The sequence below is a fragment of the Ceratotherium simum genome, chromosome 33 (assembly GCF_057802395.1).
Source record: "Ceratotherium simum simum isolate JZ-2026a chromosome 33, ASM5780239v1, whole genome shotgun sequence".
In the NCBI taxonomy this organism is placed as follows: domain Eukaryota; kingdom Metazoa; phylum Chordata; class Mammalia; order Perissodactyla; family Rhinocerotidae; genus Ceratotherium; species Ceratotherium simum.
In genome coordinates, this window is record NC_141932.1 from 11,761,687 (window position 1) to 11,777,455 (window position 15,769).

Here is a 15,769-nt window from a genome sequence, read left to right on the forward strand (position 1 = left end):
GCCTCGTGGTGTAGTGGTTAAGTTCAGCACGTTCTGCTTCGGTGGCCAGGGTTCATGGGTTCAGATCCTGGGCACGGACCTACACCACTCGTCAGCCATGCTCTGGCGGTGTCCCACATATAATGTAGAGGAGGACTGGCAATAGATGTTAGTTCAGGGCCAATCTTCCTCAGCAAAAAAAAAAAAAAAACGCAAAACATGCAACTGTTCAATTAACCAATCAGAGAATCTTGCCCTGGGGCCTTTGACCTCACGACAGTCCCAGAAGACAGACTGGTGGGTGCTCATCCCCCCTCTTCAGTTGAGTCTGACTGAGGCTCCCTGAAGCAGAAGACCCACGTCTCCCCTCCATTCGTCACATCCCCTCTCTGAGTTGGCCTCCCACCAGGCGGGTGGGGATGGGAGGATGTGGGCGGCCACCAGCGTCGCTCCGAGTCCTAGTTCTGCAGCTGGTGAACTTCAACCTCACGACAGCCCTGAGAGCAGCTCCTTATCTCCATCTGACAGACGAGGGTTCTGAAGCACAGAGTAGACGCTCCTGCAAGATGCCACGTGGGGAAGAGGAATTGGGACCCGGCCCAGGCAGGCCAGCTGTGGAACGTGATCTCTTCAACACCGTTCCTGATGCTTCTCAATCCGTAGCCCTCTGGGCTCCACGCCTGGTGACTCGATTACAGGACTGTCACCGAGTCCCAACTCGGTGTCCACACAGCCCATCCCGGCTCTGGCCTTGCCCTTGCTGTCAGGACACTTGACCCAGCTGCCTCCCGGCCTCCTGGCCACAGTCTGTCCCTCATCCCCACCAGAGTGACCACGTCACCCCTGGGCTTTGAAACGGCTGTGTCCCCTGGCAGCGAAGACCATCCTGTCCCAGCCGCACCACATTCAGGGACACCTTCTGCTGGCCAGACGCCGCCCCAGCCCCGTACTCCCCTCCCTTCGGAAAACACGCCTTATCCTTGAAGAGCCGCAGTCTCCCGCCCTGCTCCGTGCCAGGCATCCTCCTCGCGGGTCACAGATATTGGTGGTTTAATCCTCATGACGCCGACGCCGTGAAGCGGGTCTCGTCCCCACCTGCAAACAGGCTCCGAGACCCACGGTCCCTCTCCCGTCCCTCCCCGGCTAGTCTGACTGCAGCACCCCCTTCATGCCCCTGATTCATTTATTGAGCACCTGCTGTGTGCCCCACGAAGCTGGGTGCAGAGGGGGACCGGGCAGAAAGCCAGCAAGTACAATAGCCATGTGTGCTGGACGGAGATGAGGCTGAGCACAGTCGTCACGGGGGGTCGGGGGGTTCAGGGGGCAGAGATGCCTCTTGAGAAGGAGATGTTTGACCCCAGCCTGAGCCCTCCTCTAACCCCACTCCCCCACCCCACCACCCACTGCCTTAGGCAGAGTTGGGGTGCTCATAGCCGCTGAGACATCCCTCTAATTAGATCTTACCACTCTCTATCATGTGGGGGGGACATCGGGCCAGACTCAGCACCCAGGGCAGGGCCTGGCCCGGAGACCTCAGGAAGCAACTCCTAGGTGGATGAATGGATGGAGACGGGAGGGGGGGGACAGACAGGTGCGTGGAGGGACAGTCACATAACTGAACGCATCGGGGGGAAGAGGTCTCCCGGGTAGGGATGGTCAGGAGGGCTCAGCGAGGAGAAAGGCTCTCACGGGAAGGCTGGAGTGACGAGCGAGGCCTGACCAGGTGCAGAGGCTGGGCGGGCGTTCTGGGAGGGGACAGCATGAGCTCAGGCGTGGAGGACGAGGAGGGTGACAGGCACGGACATGGATGGTGACTTACCAGGGGCTGCCCGAAGCCCCTGACGTGTGAAAACCCTCTCACCCATCCCGGGAGGTGGATCTCGAGATCCCCACTGCACAGACGGGGGAGCAGGCCTCAGGGGTCTAACATGCACCCAAGTCACAGAGGTGGCAGAGGGGCAGCCTGGACCAAGAGCCGCTGTCTGACCCCAGAGCCCTCAGCCCCGGGCTACACAGCCCCGCGTGAGAACAGCCCGGTGGGGCTGGGGGACGGGGACGAGATAGGTCATTTGGGGCGCTGAGAGTTGGTGGAATTCGGGCCCTCTCCTCTCGGATAAATGGTGGGGCCACCGGGCTCTCCCCACCCCACCCTGTGTGGCGGTGGAGGCTGAGAGGTTAGCTGCGGCGGCCCTCGCCCAGGACGGCTCCTGGAAGGTGGGGCAGGAGCCTCGAGGCTGGTTAGAGGTTGGTGCCCAGCATGGCCTGGAGGCTCCTGGCAGGGACAAGTTCAGGACTGGTGTGGGGTGGCAGGGGGTGAGGTGATATTGACCAAAATGGTGATAGTAGACTTCACCAAAGGTGGGGGAGGCCGCGGCCCCGGGAGGCCGCGTCTAGGTCTGAGTAGCTCAGGGGGCGAGGAGGGGGCCCCCAAGCCTGCCGGGCTCCAGCCACATCCTGGTGCTCAGGGAAGGCCCCCATGACTAGGGAGGCACAAGTCCCTCATCCCAGGGAAGGAGGAAATATCAGAAGTCATCATAAAAGCATTGGTCCGAAAAAATAACAGTGCATTTAAAATTGTGAGTGTCAAAAAATTAACACACGCACGAAAAGCCCCGGTAGTAAGCTTCCTAAACTTTTGTTATGGGTTTGTCACATTCAAAACGTATAGAAACGATTTATCTTAATACTGTTAAGATGAACCATTCGCTTAATCATTTTCCAACCACGGTTAAATTTTTAATAAGGGATTACTTGACAGTTTATTTTCTTAAAAACCCCAAGAGAGCGCAGTGGAGTTTTTTCAGTGTTAGCAACGTTTACCTACCACAATGGACTTGGAAAGTCCCCTAAATAATAGGCCGGGTTGCAGGGTGAAAGAGAGGGAGAGGCCCCCGTTGGGGGTGGGAGGCGGTCACTGATGGGGCCGTGTTCCCTCGCCTGACTGGTGTCTGTATCCTGGTCACTCCGCACAGAGCAGGGATCGGGGACGGCTCAGCAAACGTGGGCTGAAGGGAAGGGACTTGAAGACTTGGGTGGTTCGGCCACTGTCAGAGGCAGGACCCTCAGCCTAGTTCTTCCGCTGTATCGCAGAATGTCAGCATCTCATCAGGCCAAAGATTTCAGGCTGGGAGGGCACGGGGATTTGCCTGCTCCAGGCACCAGAACCCCACCTGGTCCATCCTACTCTGTGTCAGTGGCCAGGAGGGTCACCCAGCCCCTGGCGTCAGAGAGGATTTGAGATCATCTGCTCTGGGGGTTTCAGACTGTGCTGTGGAGGGGCCGCGGGCCTGCCTCTCCCCTTGCAACCTTGGCCACACTCTCGATCTGTTTATGCCACTGCCACTTAAATGGTCATTTGTGTATTTATGATGTTTACTGTCTCTCTCTCCACACTCGAGGTCGGGCTCTGGGGAGACGGCTGTGGCTGTCTTGTCCACAGCGGGATCCCCAGAGCCCAGCATGATGCTCGACACATAGCAGGCACTCGGAGAATATCTGTCAAATGAGCAAATCAGCACATGGGTAATGTCTGGATAATGAACGGGCTCTGCAGCTCAGAAAACACATTGAAGCCCGCAAACAGCCCAGCCCTCTCGGGTTAGGGTGGGTAGGCGTGATGGAGACCTCGAGTTTAGATTCAGGAGAAGCAGACTTGGAGTCCTGGTTCTGCTACTTTGGAGCTGTGAGACTGAGGGAAAATAACTTAACCTCTCTATAAGCCATCAACCTCTCTATAAGCCATCAAATATGAGGGAGGAAGGGACACATGGTTGAAAACCCCCATGTGACAGGATTTCCACAAGGATGAAATGAGAGCAGGACCTCAGAGCATTTAGCACAGGGTCTGCTACATAATTGGCATTTAACAAATAATGGGGGCCGGCCCAGTGGTGTAGTGGTTAAGTTTGCAGGCTCTGCTTTGGTGGCCCAGGGTTCGCAGGTCTGGATCCTGGGCGTGGAGCTACACACCTCTTATCAAGCCATGCTGTGGCGACATCCCACATAAAATAGAGGGAGATGGGCACAGATGTTAGCTCAGGGCTAATCTTCCTCACCAAAGGAAAAAAAATAATGGCTCCCCCACTTTGCCTTATTGGGAACCTGCCCAGGATGGCACTTTGTTTTAGAGTCAGAGATGAGATCAGCCTTGTATTGTTTGGGAGGAGAGGAGAGGAACTGGCTGACTTTGGTCTTTAGGTATGCATGTTAAGTTTTAAAGGTAACCACTAAAAGAAGAGAAAATATACACATTCTAATATAGTAGATGAGGGAAATGGAATACGAAGAAATTCAATCAGTCCAAAAGATGACAGGAAAGGGTAAAGAATAGGCCGAAAAAGATCAGGACAAACAGAAAGTATAAAATAACATAATAGGAATAATTCCAAATCTATTAGTAATTACAATAAATGTAAATGGACTAAACTTTCAATTAAAAGATAGGGATTTTCAGACTGAATTAAAAACAAAATCCAAAAGACACACCTAAAACGTAAGGACAGAAAGGATGTAAGGAAAAATGTAATGATGAACGTAAAAACAATGGAAAACACTAACCAAAATAAAGCTGGTGTGGCTTTAATAATATCAGACACATGGACTTTAAGGCAAAAAGGAGAGTAAGTTGGAACCAGAACACCAGTGCTCACTGAGGGTTCCAACACGTGGGCATCGTCACCCAGGCCAAAAGGTGTGATGGTCACCGGTCACCCATCTGCCGACACAGCCAGGGTGCTCTCCAGTAAGAACCTGTCCATTCTGGTCCATTTACTCAACAGACTTGGCTGAAGTCCGCTGTGAATCAGGCCTTAACCTGCATGCAGGGAATGCAGAAATCATTCAGATGGAGTGTCTACCCGTAAAGACTCACAGCCTAGACAAGGAGACAGACGTGTTAAACCAGTGTGATAAGGGTCTGATAAGAGAATGTGTGTGATGACTTAGTGAGCAGGGGGCCAAAGAGGGCTTCTCGGGGGAAGGCGGTTGGAATTTTCCAGAGAACAAGGAGGAGGATGGCATTCCAGGCAGAGGGCACAGCCTGTGCAGAGGCAGAGAGACTGGGCGGAGTGTGGCGAGCATATGTAACCCCATACATCTCCCTATGGCTGAAGCAGAGGAGGGGCAGGTCCTGCAGGGCCACTGACACCAGGTTGAAGGTCATAGGGAGCCACGGGAGGGCTGTGAGCAAGGATGTGGTGGGGTCGGAACTGCATTTTAGACGATGCTGACAGCTGATGTAGAGGAAAGATGCTGAGGAAGAAAGTGGAAGCCCAGAGATAGGACAAATGTTGATGATCATTATCAGCAGAAGCAGTAATTTAAAATTATATATTATTGCATACTTGCCATGTCCCAAGCCCTCACCATCTTATCCAGGCCTCACAGTAACCCTGCAGTACCTGTGAGGAAAGTGGGCTCAGAGACTCTAGGACACTTGCCCAAGGTCACACAGCTGGTCAGCAGCAAAGCCAGGATTCACACCCGGCCCCAGCCCCTCCCCACGAGGCTGCTCCCAGCATCCCGCAGTGGAGGGGGAATCCACTGGAGTCCCAGTGAAAATAAAGAGACTCACTATTTGAAGCAACCCTACAGCACATCCTCAATAAAACCAGCCTTCTCTGTGCAGCAGCAGCCCATCCTGCTTAGTTCTTGAGTGCATTATTGAAGTGATTGGCAGGAGGGACCCCACCCTTTTCGGGGCGCCCCTTCATGTCCCTTCACTCACCCCCTTCCCATCCCAACTGGGACAAAGCACAAGGAGCAGGAGTAGCGTCAGGTTCTGCCAGGACACGCCTCATGGACGTGCTGCATCGAGGTCCCTCCGTCCAGGGGACCGGGGAGACGCGGGGAGCGGCGGGCTCTGGGCCGGAACCCAGCTGCACAATTCCAGGCCCCCGTGCCCTGCAGAGCCACTTGACCTCGCTAAGCCTCTGCCCCCCGGTCCCTGCAGTGGGGCACGAGGCTCACCTCCCAGGGTGGCTGCGAGGACTGATTGGGGGGCCTGGGCGCTGCGGAGGGTGAGGGTGGAGGGCACAGTGCCCGGGTTCAGACCCCGGCTCCCCCACTTCCTCATCCTGACCTGACGGAGCCGGGTCGTCCTCTGCAAAGTAAGGCTAACACCACCTGCCCTGCAGGGCTGGTGGGGGACAAGCTGAGACGACGGCCCGGCGGGCGTCACCCAGGCTCGGCGAGCACCTGTGGGTGCCAGGTCGTGCGCTGAGCGAATCTCACCAATTGTCCTCAGGACAACTCTACGAGGTGCCGTTGCAAGGCCCTGTCACAGACATCGGCCCCTCCCCATTGGCTCCTTCAGGGCTGCTTTATCCCCATTCCAGGAATAAGCAATGAATGAATGAGACATTTGGAATGCGTCCAAGAGGGTGAACAGGAGTTTTCCAGATGGATGAAAAGGGAAGGGCATCCTGAGCAGAGGGAGCAGCGTATGCAAAGGTGGAGGACCTGGTGAGATAGTTCCTAGAGTTGATATTGGCTGAAATGGAGCTGGAGTGAGGCCCCAGCAGAGGGGAAGAGAGAGGCAGGCAGACACCGGCCCACCAGGACTTCTGAGGCAGGTTGCATTTCCTCTGAGGGCACTGGGGAGCCATGGAGGGCTCTAGAGGGGGGCAGAGGCAGGATCAGATCTGGGCGTAGCAAGACCCTGGAGATAGACTGGAGGGGAGAGACTGGAGGCCGGGCAGGTGGAGGCCTGAGCTGGGCCCTGGGGACAGAAAGGAGAAGATGCAAGACATTCAAAAGAGACAGAAGCAGCAGGGCTGCTGGCTGACCCCACGGGCGAGGCCGTGGGTGCTGTGGGGTTCAAGGCCGCAGGCCAGCGTTTGACTGGGAAGGTGGGCTGGAGGGGCCGCGCTGGGGCAGGGACGCTGGAAGGAGCGAGGAGCAGGTGGGACATACATGGGAACTGGAGAGCCACCAGGACCCCGAGTGTGACCACGACAGCCGGTGGGGCGACGTCCAGGGAGTTCGTGTGGGCACTGTGTTCTCAATTCCTCAGCCCAGACTCTCAAGTCTAACCCTTTAAGAGTCCACCTCCCTCCCTCCCTAGTGATTGTCATGACCAGAAGCTCCTCCTGTATTATTACCCTGTTATTATTATTAAGAGAAAGGGCAGCTGAGGCCCAGCTTTGTGCTTCGCCAGCGTCTCCCAGGGCTGATACAAGGCCTCCTGCGGGGAGGGTTCCGTGGTTACAATGTTTGGGAAACCCCGAGTCCAGCAAAGTGAAACTGTCCTTTCCCACAGAACTTTCTAGAACTTCAACCCACGTGCGTGCCAGAGTCTCTGGGAGGGAGTGCGAGGTCCAGAGGGGTGTGATCGGGCAAGCTTTTCATGGTGCTGTTGTTTAGCAGCTCATGGGGTGAGAACAGGCTGGGAGACGCGCCCCACTGGATTCTTCCCTGACGTTCCCTCGGAGGAGGAAACCGAGGCTCCGGTGGCCCACGTGGCAGAGCCGGGGTTCCGGAGCACAAGCGGTCAGGCCAGAGGCCCCCAGGGCCCCCTTCCCCTGCCCCCCAGCTCCCCAGACACAGCTGGGGCCTCCTGAGCCCTCCTGATCCTGGCTCAGTTCTAGAAGTCAGCGTGTTCACTGCAGGAAATCAGAGAAGGCAGAAGCACCTTAAGGAAAATAAAGAACTGACCCTCCACTCCATCTCTATGTCCAAAAGCAGGTATAGCCCCGGAAAGAATTCCAGAGCCGTGAAAGGCATGTTTTGAAGCATATTTTATGATATAGGAAAACGCTCACGATGTAATATTATTAAGAGGAAATGCAGGGTCCAGGAGGGTATATGACAGCACCAAAATTTTGTGAAAAATTAAAAAGATGATGAAAGGGGCTGGTCCGGAGGCGCAAGCAGTTGGGTGCGCACGCTCCACTGCGGCGGCCCGAGGTTCGCCGGTTGGGATACCGGGCGCGCACTGACGCACTGCTTGTCAAGCCATGCTGTGGCGGCATCCCATATGAAGTGGAGGAAGATGGGCACGGATGTTAGCCCGGGGCCAATCTTCCTCAGCAAAAAAAAAAAAAAAAAAAGATGAAAAAATATCTCCCCACATTATATGCAGAGAAGAAAGACTGGAAGGATGGGTAGCACGTTGTTAACATAAATTAACTCTGGGTAGGGGGCCTTAGGCTGATTTTTCTTTTCTTCTATATTTTTTCCTAAAATGAGTATCTATTACTTTTATCAGCAGGAAAAAAGGGTACATGGAAAGTCGCTTTGTTATTCTATCTGACCTGGTCCCAGCCGGCCGGGCCCACCGGAGACTTTAACTGACGTTTATAGAAGGAGGAGGGGGGACGGTCCTTCCTGGGTCCTACTCTGCGCCGTGCGTTTCCTCTGTCCTCCGAATCCCATCCCACTGTCCCTGTAAACCATTCAAAGGGACCTGAGAATTCCAGTTTAAGAGCCCAGATGTATCTCCCCGTCTCTTCCTTCACCCCGAAGCCGCAGAGACCCCTTCCTCACACAAGGTGCCCCGGTTGGTTTAGGAATCCTCTGGAAATCTGGTTTCCACACAGGGAATGGGCCTCGATTCTGATCGGGGAGGGCCCCAAGATGGGAGATTTCCAGAGGGGCTGCTTTCAAATTCACTCCCTTACAAAATGCAGCAAACAAACCCCAACCCGAGTGTGTGCTGAGACCCGGTCCCCTGCCCCCCGGAGGGGCCAAGTCTGGGGGAGACCGAGGCACACGGACAGCTGGGTGTGGCTGAGCCTGGGCGGGGGCTGCGGGGGTGGGTAGGTGGGGCCAGGACGTCCTCCCGAGCGGGTGACCCTGGAGCTGGGTGTCGAAGGGCAGATGGGAGTAGCCGGAAAAAAAAGTAGGAAAGGTGTTCCTGGCAGAGGGAACAGCAGGTGCGAAGGCCTAGAGGCAGGGGCCTGTCTGCTGTGTTCCAGGACTTGCTAGAATAGGAGATGACGGGGATGGCTGGAAGAGGAAGGGGGGAAGGTCATGCCCAGCCTACGAGCTGCTGGAGGGCAGGGACCGTGTCTTATTATGGGATGGCACTGTGTGGAGTGGCATGATGGGAATGATGGGGGCTGTAAGAGGCTGTGAGCCGGGAGGGACAGAGAGCTGTGGTACAAACAGACCCTCTGGGGCCGGGGGTCCAGGTGGAGAGGAGGAGGCTAAGCTGGGGCCAGGGCCAGGGACTGGAGAGGAGGGGACGGAGGAACAGGGAGTCAGAGGACAGAGGGGGCACTGGGAGGCTGAGGGGCACCAGCAAGGGTCAGGCTGACCCCCGCGTTTTCATCAGGAAGGTGCAGTAAGAGAGCCGTCCTCCACAGGTGACAGCGGTGTGGCCTTGGGTTAGAAGGCGCAGGGCTGTGATCCCAATGGCGCGGCACCGGTTATTCCACGCCAACAATAACAATAATAATAACGATGCAACGAGAGCCGCTGAGCATTATCCAGGAGTCCACACGGCCTGAGCGCTTGCAAACCTCTTTCCATCTTCCTAACTGCCCTCCGAGGTGGTTTCCATCATCTCCCTTCACGGCAGCCGGGGACCCACAGGCCCAAGCGACAGCCGACAGCCAGGAGAGGGGACGGGCTGTGAACGGGGCTCTGTCTTCACGGCCACACTCGAGGCCTCGGTTTCTGCATCTGTCAAATGGTTACAGCGACCAGGCGACCGTGCAGGCTGGGGCCCCGGACAGACACACCACCCGGGGGCCTCTGCTCCCTCCTTGAAATGGGGACCAACAGTCCTGATCGCAAGGCTGCTGGCGGATGAAATGCAACTGTGTTCCTCAAGTGTCCGAGCCCGGGAAGAACCGTGTAAACGTACACAGCTGAACACATGTGGCCACTGAGCGCAGGGACAGGTAACACACATCGGGTTTCCAGGACTTGTGTGAAAAGAGTGTAGGGTAGCTCACTCGTAAGGCGTCATCTTGATCACACGTGGAAATCATAATATTTTGGATCTATCGGGCTAAATATGTTCTTAAAATTGATTTCACCTGCTTCGGTTTTTTTTCCTTATCGTGACTTCTAGGAAATTTAAAATTCAATATGTCGCCATCTTATATTTCTGCTGGAGAGAGCAGGCGTAAATGGTGGCTGTCACTGTTTTATGATTATGACCGTACCAGGGATATTATTGTTTCTGATGCTGGGTACCTCTCAGGTATAGCATTGGGGTTTTTTTACTTTTTTTTTTGTGAGGAAGATTGGCCTTGGGCTAACATCTGTGCCCATCTTCCTCTACTTTGAATATGGGACGCCACCACAGCATGGCTCGATAAGTGGTGCATAGGTCCGCACCCAGGATTTGAACTCGAAAACCCTGGGCTGACGAAGCGGAGTGCGCAAACTTAACCATTATGCCACCGGGCCAGCCCCATTTTTTTACTTTTTTAAAAGTGTTTTTCTACTTATTATAAAAGTAATTTTTGTTCATTAAAGAAAAAATAAATAATAAAAAATATAACAACTAAAGTTATTATATATAACTTATGTAAATATATTTTTAGTGATATTTATATAAATATTTTATATAAATATCAAATATGTAACTAAAATATATAATAAAAATATAACGAAAGAATAAAAATTGCCCATAATCCCCAACAGCTGGAGTTCATTACTAAGAAGAGCTGGGAGTATTTCCTGCTAGTCTTTTCTTGGTGCAGATATGCACGTACCTAATTCTTCAGCCTCCTTTTAGGGTTTACAAAGTTGTGACCACACAGTATGCTGCGTGGAGTTCTCCTAAATGTCATAAGGCAAGCACTCCCCACCTCCGCATTAACTAGGCTTCAGAAATGCCATCTGATGGCCGCGTGGTCTTCTGTGCCTCGGTGTCCCTGGCATGGTCATCATTGAGGACTCTGGTGAGATTCCGCCTCCTGTGCCCCGCCCAGCAATGCCCCTCCTTTGGTCCCTCCACTTCAGCCCCAAGAGGTGGGGCTGGGTTCCAGGGTTAAGAGCTGGACTCTGAAGGCAGATGGCCTCTGTCCATTCCCAGGTCTGCCGTCCCCTCCTGTGCAACCTTGGGCAAATCACTGCACCTCTCTGTGCCTCTGTTTCCTGCCCCTAAGACGGAGATAATTCCTAACCCCTCCTATGAGACCCTTGAGGCTCGATGTGTTTGTGCATCCCGACACTGGAAAGGTATTAATATCCAGCACACATTTTTATAGCGCCCCAGCGGATCTTATACCCCTTATCAAACGTGGGAATATTTCTAGCGTGAAACGTTTGAACGGTCACACGAGTGGGATCAATAAAAGCTTTAAATAGCTTCACATGAGTTCTGATCAGCTTTTGCCAACAAATGGGATTTGGTGCCAAAGTCATGAAAAATCTGGTTTTCGGAGCTGTATGGATTTCAGAGTTGCGGGTATAAATAAATACCTATTTCATAGGGCAGCTTGGCAGATTAAATGAGTTGTTGCCCATAAAGTGTTTAGAACAGTGTCTGCCACCGAAGAGGTACTCAGTGCGTGTTAGCTGCTGGTGTAACTGTCTTTAATCTTTTTTATTGAAGTGTCATTTACATATAACAAAATGCCCCCATTTTACGTGTTCAGTTTGGGGAGTTTTAACAGTTGCATCCACCACCCCAATACAGAACATTTCTATCACCCCGGAAAGTTCCCTTATGTCCATTCCCGGCCCGCCCTCCACACACAGGCACACTCGGAGACACCGCTTAGCACACCTAGAACGAGGAATGGATGGAATCCTCCTGCGCGTGCGCCTTGGTGTCCGGATATTTTTGCTCAACATCATGTCCGTGAGATTCAGCCAAGTCATTCTGTCGATAGTTTCTCCCCTGTCGTTACTGAGCCGCGGTGTCCACTGTATGGACCCAGAGCGTGTGTCCCTCCCCTGCTGACAGACACCTGGGTCGCTCCGGTTTAGGCGGTAATGAACACGGATGCTGTGTGTGCCCAGGACCAGCGGATGGAGGGGCATCTGCTCTCGCGTCTTTGGGGAGATGCTCGGGAGTGGGGTGGCCGGGGCGTGTGTAACTCCATGTCTCACTTTATAGGAAACAGGCAAACCGTCCTGCAAAGTGGTCTTATCCTCCCACCACCCAAGACGGAGAGACAGGGCCGCCCCGCCCCCTCGCCAGCGCTCGGCGACGTGGCGATGGTTCTCGGTAGCATCCGTGTCGCTGATCGGTGTCTCCCTCCCCCACCGCAGGTGATCCGGACGGACACCTTCAAGCACCTCCGGCACCTGGAGATCCTGCAGCTGAGCAAGAACCTGGTGCGCAAGATCGAGGTGGGCGCCTTCAACGGGCTGCCCAGCCTCAACACGCTGGAGCTGTTCGACAACCGGCTGACCACGGTGCCCACGCAGGCCTTCGAGTACCTGTCCAAACTGCGGGAGCTGTGGCTGCGCAACAACCCCATCGAGAGCATCCCCTCCTACGCCTTCAACCGCGTGCCCTCGCTGCGGCGCCTCGACCTGGGCGAGCTGAAGCGGCTGGAGTACATCTCGGAGGCGGCCTTCGAGGGCCTCGTCAACCTGCGCTACCTCAACCTGGGCATGTGCAACCTCAAGGATATCCCCAACCTGACCGCCCTCGTGCGCCTGGAGGAACTGGAGCTGTCGGGGAACCGGCTGGACCTGATCCGCCCGGGCTCCTTCCAGGGCCTCACCAGCCTGCGGAAGCTGTGGCTGATGCACGCCCAGGTGGCCACCATCGAGCGCAACGCCTTCGACGACCTCAAGTCGCTGGAGGAGCTCAACCTGTCCCACAACAACCTGATGTCGCTGCCCCACGACCTCTTCACGCCCCTGCACCGCCTGGAGCGCGTCCACCTCAACCATAACCCCTGGCACTGCAACTGCGACGTGCTCTGGCTGAGCTGGTGGCTCAAGGAGACGGTGCCCAGCAACACGACGTGCTGCGCCCGCTGCCACGCGCCCGCCGGCCTCAAGGGCCGCTACATCGGCGAGCTGGACCAGTCGCATTTCACCTGCTACGCGCCCGTCATCGTGGAGCCGCCCACGGACCTCAACGTCACCGAGGGCATGGCCGCCGAGCTCAAGTGCCGCACGGGCACCTCCATGACCTCCGTCAACTGGCTGACGCCCAACGGCACCCTCATGACCCACGGCTCCTACCGCGTGCGCATCTCCGTTCTGCACGACGGCACGCTCAACTTCACCAACGTCACCGTGCAGGATACGGGCCAGTACACGTGCATGGTGACGAACTCGGCCGGCAACACCACCGCCTCCGCCACGCTCAACGTCTCGGCCGTGGACCCCGTGGCGGCCGGCGGGGCGGGCGGCCCAGGGGGTGGCCCTGGGGGCAGCGGTGGCCCAGGGGGCAGCGGTGGCTACACCTACTTCACCACGGTGACCGTGGAGACCCTGGAGACGCAGCCCGGAGAGGAGGCCCTGCAGCCGCGGGGGACGGAGAAGGAGCCACCGGGGCCCACGACGGACGGCGTCTGGGGTGGGGGCCGGCCCGGGGATGCGGCCGGCCCGGCCTCGTCGTCCACCACCGCGCCGGCCCCGCGCTCCTCGCGGCCCACGGAGAAGGCGTTCACGGTGCCCATCACGGACGTGACGGAGAACGCCCTCAAGGACCTGGACGACGTCATGAAGACCACCAAGATCATCATCGGCTGCTTTGTGGCCATCACGTTCATGGCCGCCGTGATGCTGGTGGCCTTCTACAAGCTGCGCAAGCAGCACCAGCTCCACAAGCACCACGGGCCCACGCGCACCGTGGAGATCATCAACGTGGAGGACGAGCTGCCCGCCGCCTCGGCCGTGTCCGTGGCCGCCGCCACCGCCGTGGCCGGCGGGGCAGGCGTGGGCGGGGACAGCCACCTGGCCCTGCCCGCCCTGGAGCGCGACCACCTCAACCACCACCACTACGTGGCGGCGGCCTTCAAGGCTCACTACAGCAGCAACCCCAGCGGCGGGGGCTGCGGGGGCAAGGGCCCGCCCGGCCTCAACTCCATTCACGAACCTCTGCTCTTCAAGAGCGGCTCCAAGGAGAACGTACAAGAGACGCAGATCTGAAGCCACGGGCGGGGGGCTCGGGCCAGACCGGGACCCTCCCCGCAGCCCCGGCCCCGCTCTGGGGCGCACGGGGCAGCTGGGGCAGGCGGCTCCGAGCCCCATCGCGTCTGGACCCCGGGCGGCTGCCCCAGCGAGGACAGGGTGGGGCTCCGTGGTTCCCACCTCGCCCCCCATCCCGGCGACGGGAGGGGACGCAGGGTTCAGGAGAAGCCGGGAACCCTCTGCTGTTCCTCCGCGCTCTCCCCACCAACCGTTCCCGGCCCCCCGCCTTCCAGGGGAGAGAGGAGCTTTTTTGAGGGGCGGCCTTTCCCCTCACCCCTAACAAACCCCCTTTGACGGTTCATTTTTTGCAGTTTGACGCCTGTCCCCCCTCCCCGAAACTGAAGAGACGGACACGTCATCAGAGCCTCCGGACCCCCCGGCCCTGTCCCCGCGCTGAGTCCCCTCTGGCCGGGCCCCCGTGTGCTGGGGGGGGGCTGCCTCCACCCGCCCCCACCGCCACCCCAGCCCTCACCTGCCCCACAGACTCTTTTGATACTGAAGGGAGGTTTGCGTCAACGACTACCTGCTCTGTAATTACTTTAAAAAAAAAAACACGGAAAAAGTAAAAAAATATTTTTTTGGGGTCATGAAAGCATGGAGGAGACAGAAAACAGGGAATGTGGGTGGGGAGCAGAATGAGAGGAGGGAAGCTCAAGGTCACAGGCCCCATCCGGAAGGGGTGGTCTTAGCCCGCACATGTGTATTTGATCTCCCCGCAGTCCTTTTGAGGCACATACTGGGGTCTTCCTCCCTCCCCCCGCCCCCCACTTCACAGCAGAAATCGAGGGGGCCTGTGTTAGTTTCTGGGGTGGCTCCAACAAGGTACCACAGACTGGGGGGGCTCAGAACAACAGGAATTCAGTGTCTCAGGGTTCTGGATCCAGGACTCCCAGATCAAGGTGTGGGCAGGGCCCTGCCCCCTCTGGAACCGGCATGGGGGAGATCGTCCTCCCCTCTTCCAGCTTCTGGTCACCCCAGACGTTCCTTTCTTGTGACACTGTCACCCCGGTCTCCACATGGCGTTCTCCCTGTGTCTTGTCACCTCGTCTTCCCTCCTGTGCTTGTCTCTGGGCCCAAAGTTCCCCTTTTTATAAGGACACTGGGCATGTTGGATTAGGGCCCCCCCCCACTCCAGTACGACCTCATCTTAACTGGATCATCTGCCAAGACCCTGTTTCCAAATAGGGTCACATTCACAGGTCCTGGAGGTCAGGACTGCAGCGTATCTTTTTGGAGGACATAATTCAACCCGCAACAGAGCCAAACCAGAGTGTCCCTTTCCACTGCAGACCCATTCGAGACACTGCCCGGAGACAGCGGGTGGCACCGAAGGGGAGAGAAGGGGGGACGTGGGGGTGCAAGGGGTGCTCTAGGGGCCCGCTGAGCAGGAGGGGGCTGCGCTGTTGTCTGGTTAACGCAGAGGCAGGAGGGATGGGGCCCGGGCCTGGGGCGTGGGAGGGGGCCACGTGCAGACCCCTCGGAGGAGGGACAGGAGGCAGCGAGTGGGAGCAAACGCCAGGGGTCGGCCAGGACTGTGGGCAGCAGCTGGTGGGGCCCGAGGAGGCCGACGTGCCTGCACGGCCTCAAGAGGACCGGGGCGGGCCAGTCCCGTGTAGACAGGCAGAGGCGGACAGAAGCAGAGGGTCCGCGCAGGATGAGGCGTCCCTCTGGGGCAGACATGGCTGTTGACATGCAGGGCTGGTGAGGGGTGCAGGCCGGGGCTCGGCCCCTT

General features: G+C 56.8%; 1 protein-coding gene across 1 annotated transcript in view; it reads left to right on the forward strand.

The window, feature by feature from the left end:
- Positions 1–15,354, forward strand: part of LRRC4B (leucine rich repeat containing 4B) — a 40,842-nt gene extending 25,488 nt beyond the window's left edge. The window contains exon 3 of the mRNA XM_004440321.3: positions 12,154–15,354. Within this exon, the coding sequence (XP_004440378.1) occupies positions 12,154–13,995 (1,842 nt within the window). The 3' untranslated portion in view covers positions 13,996–15,354. The remainder of the gene's footprint in view (positions 1–12,153) is intronic.
- Positions 15,355–15,769: the final 415 nt, after the last annotated feature.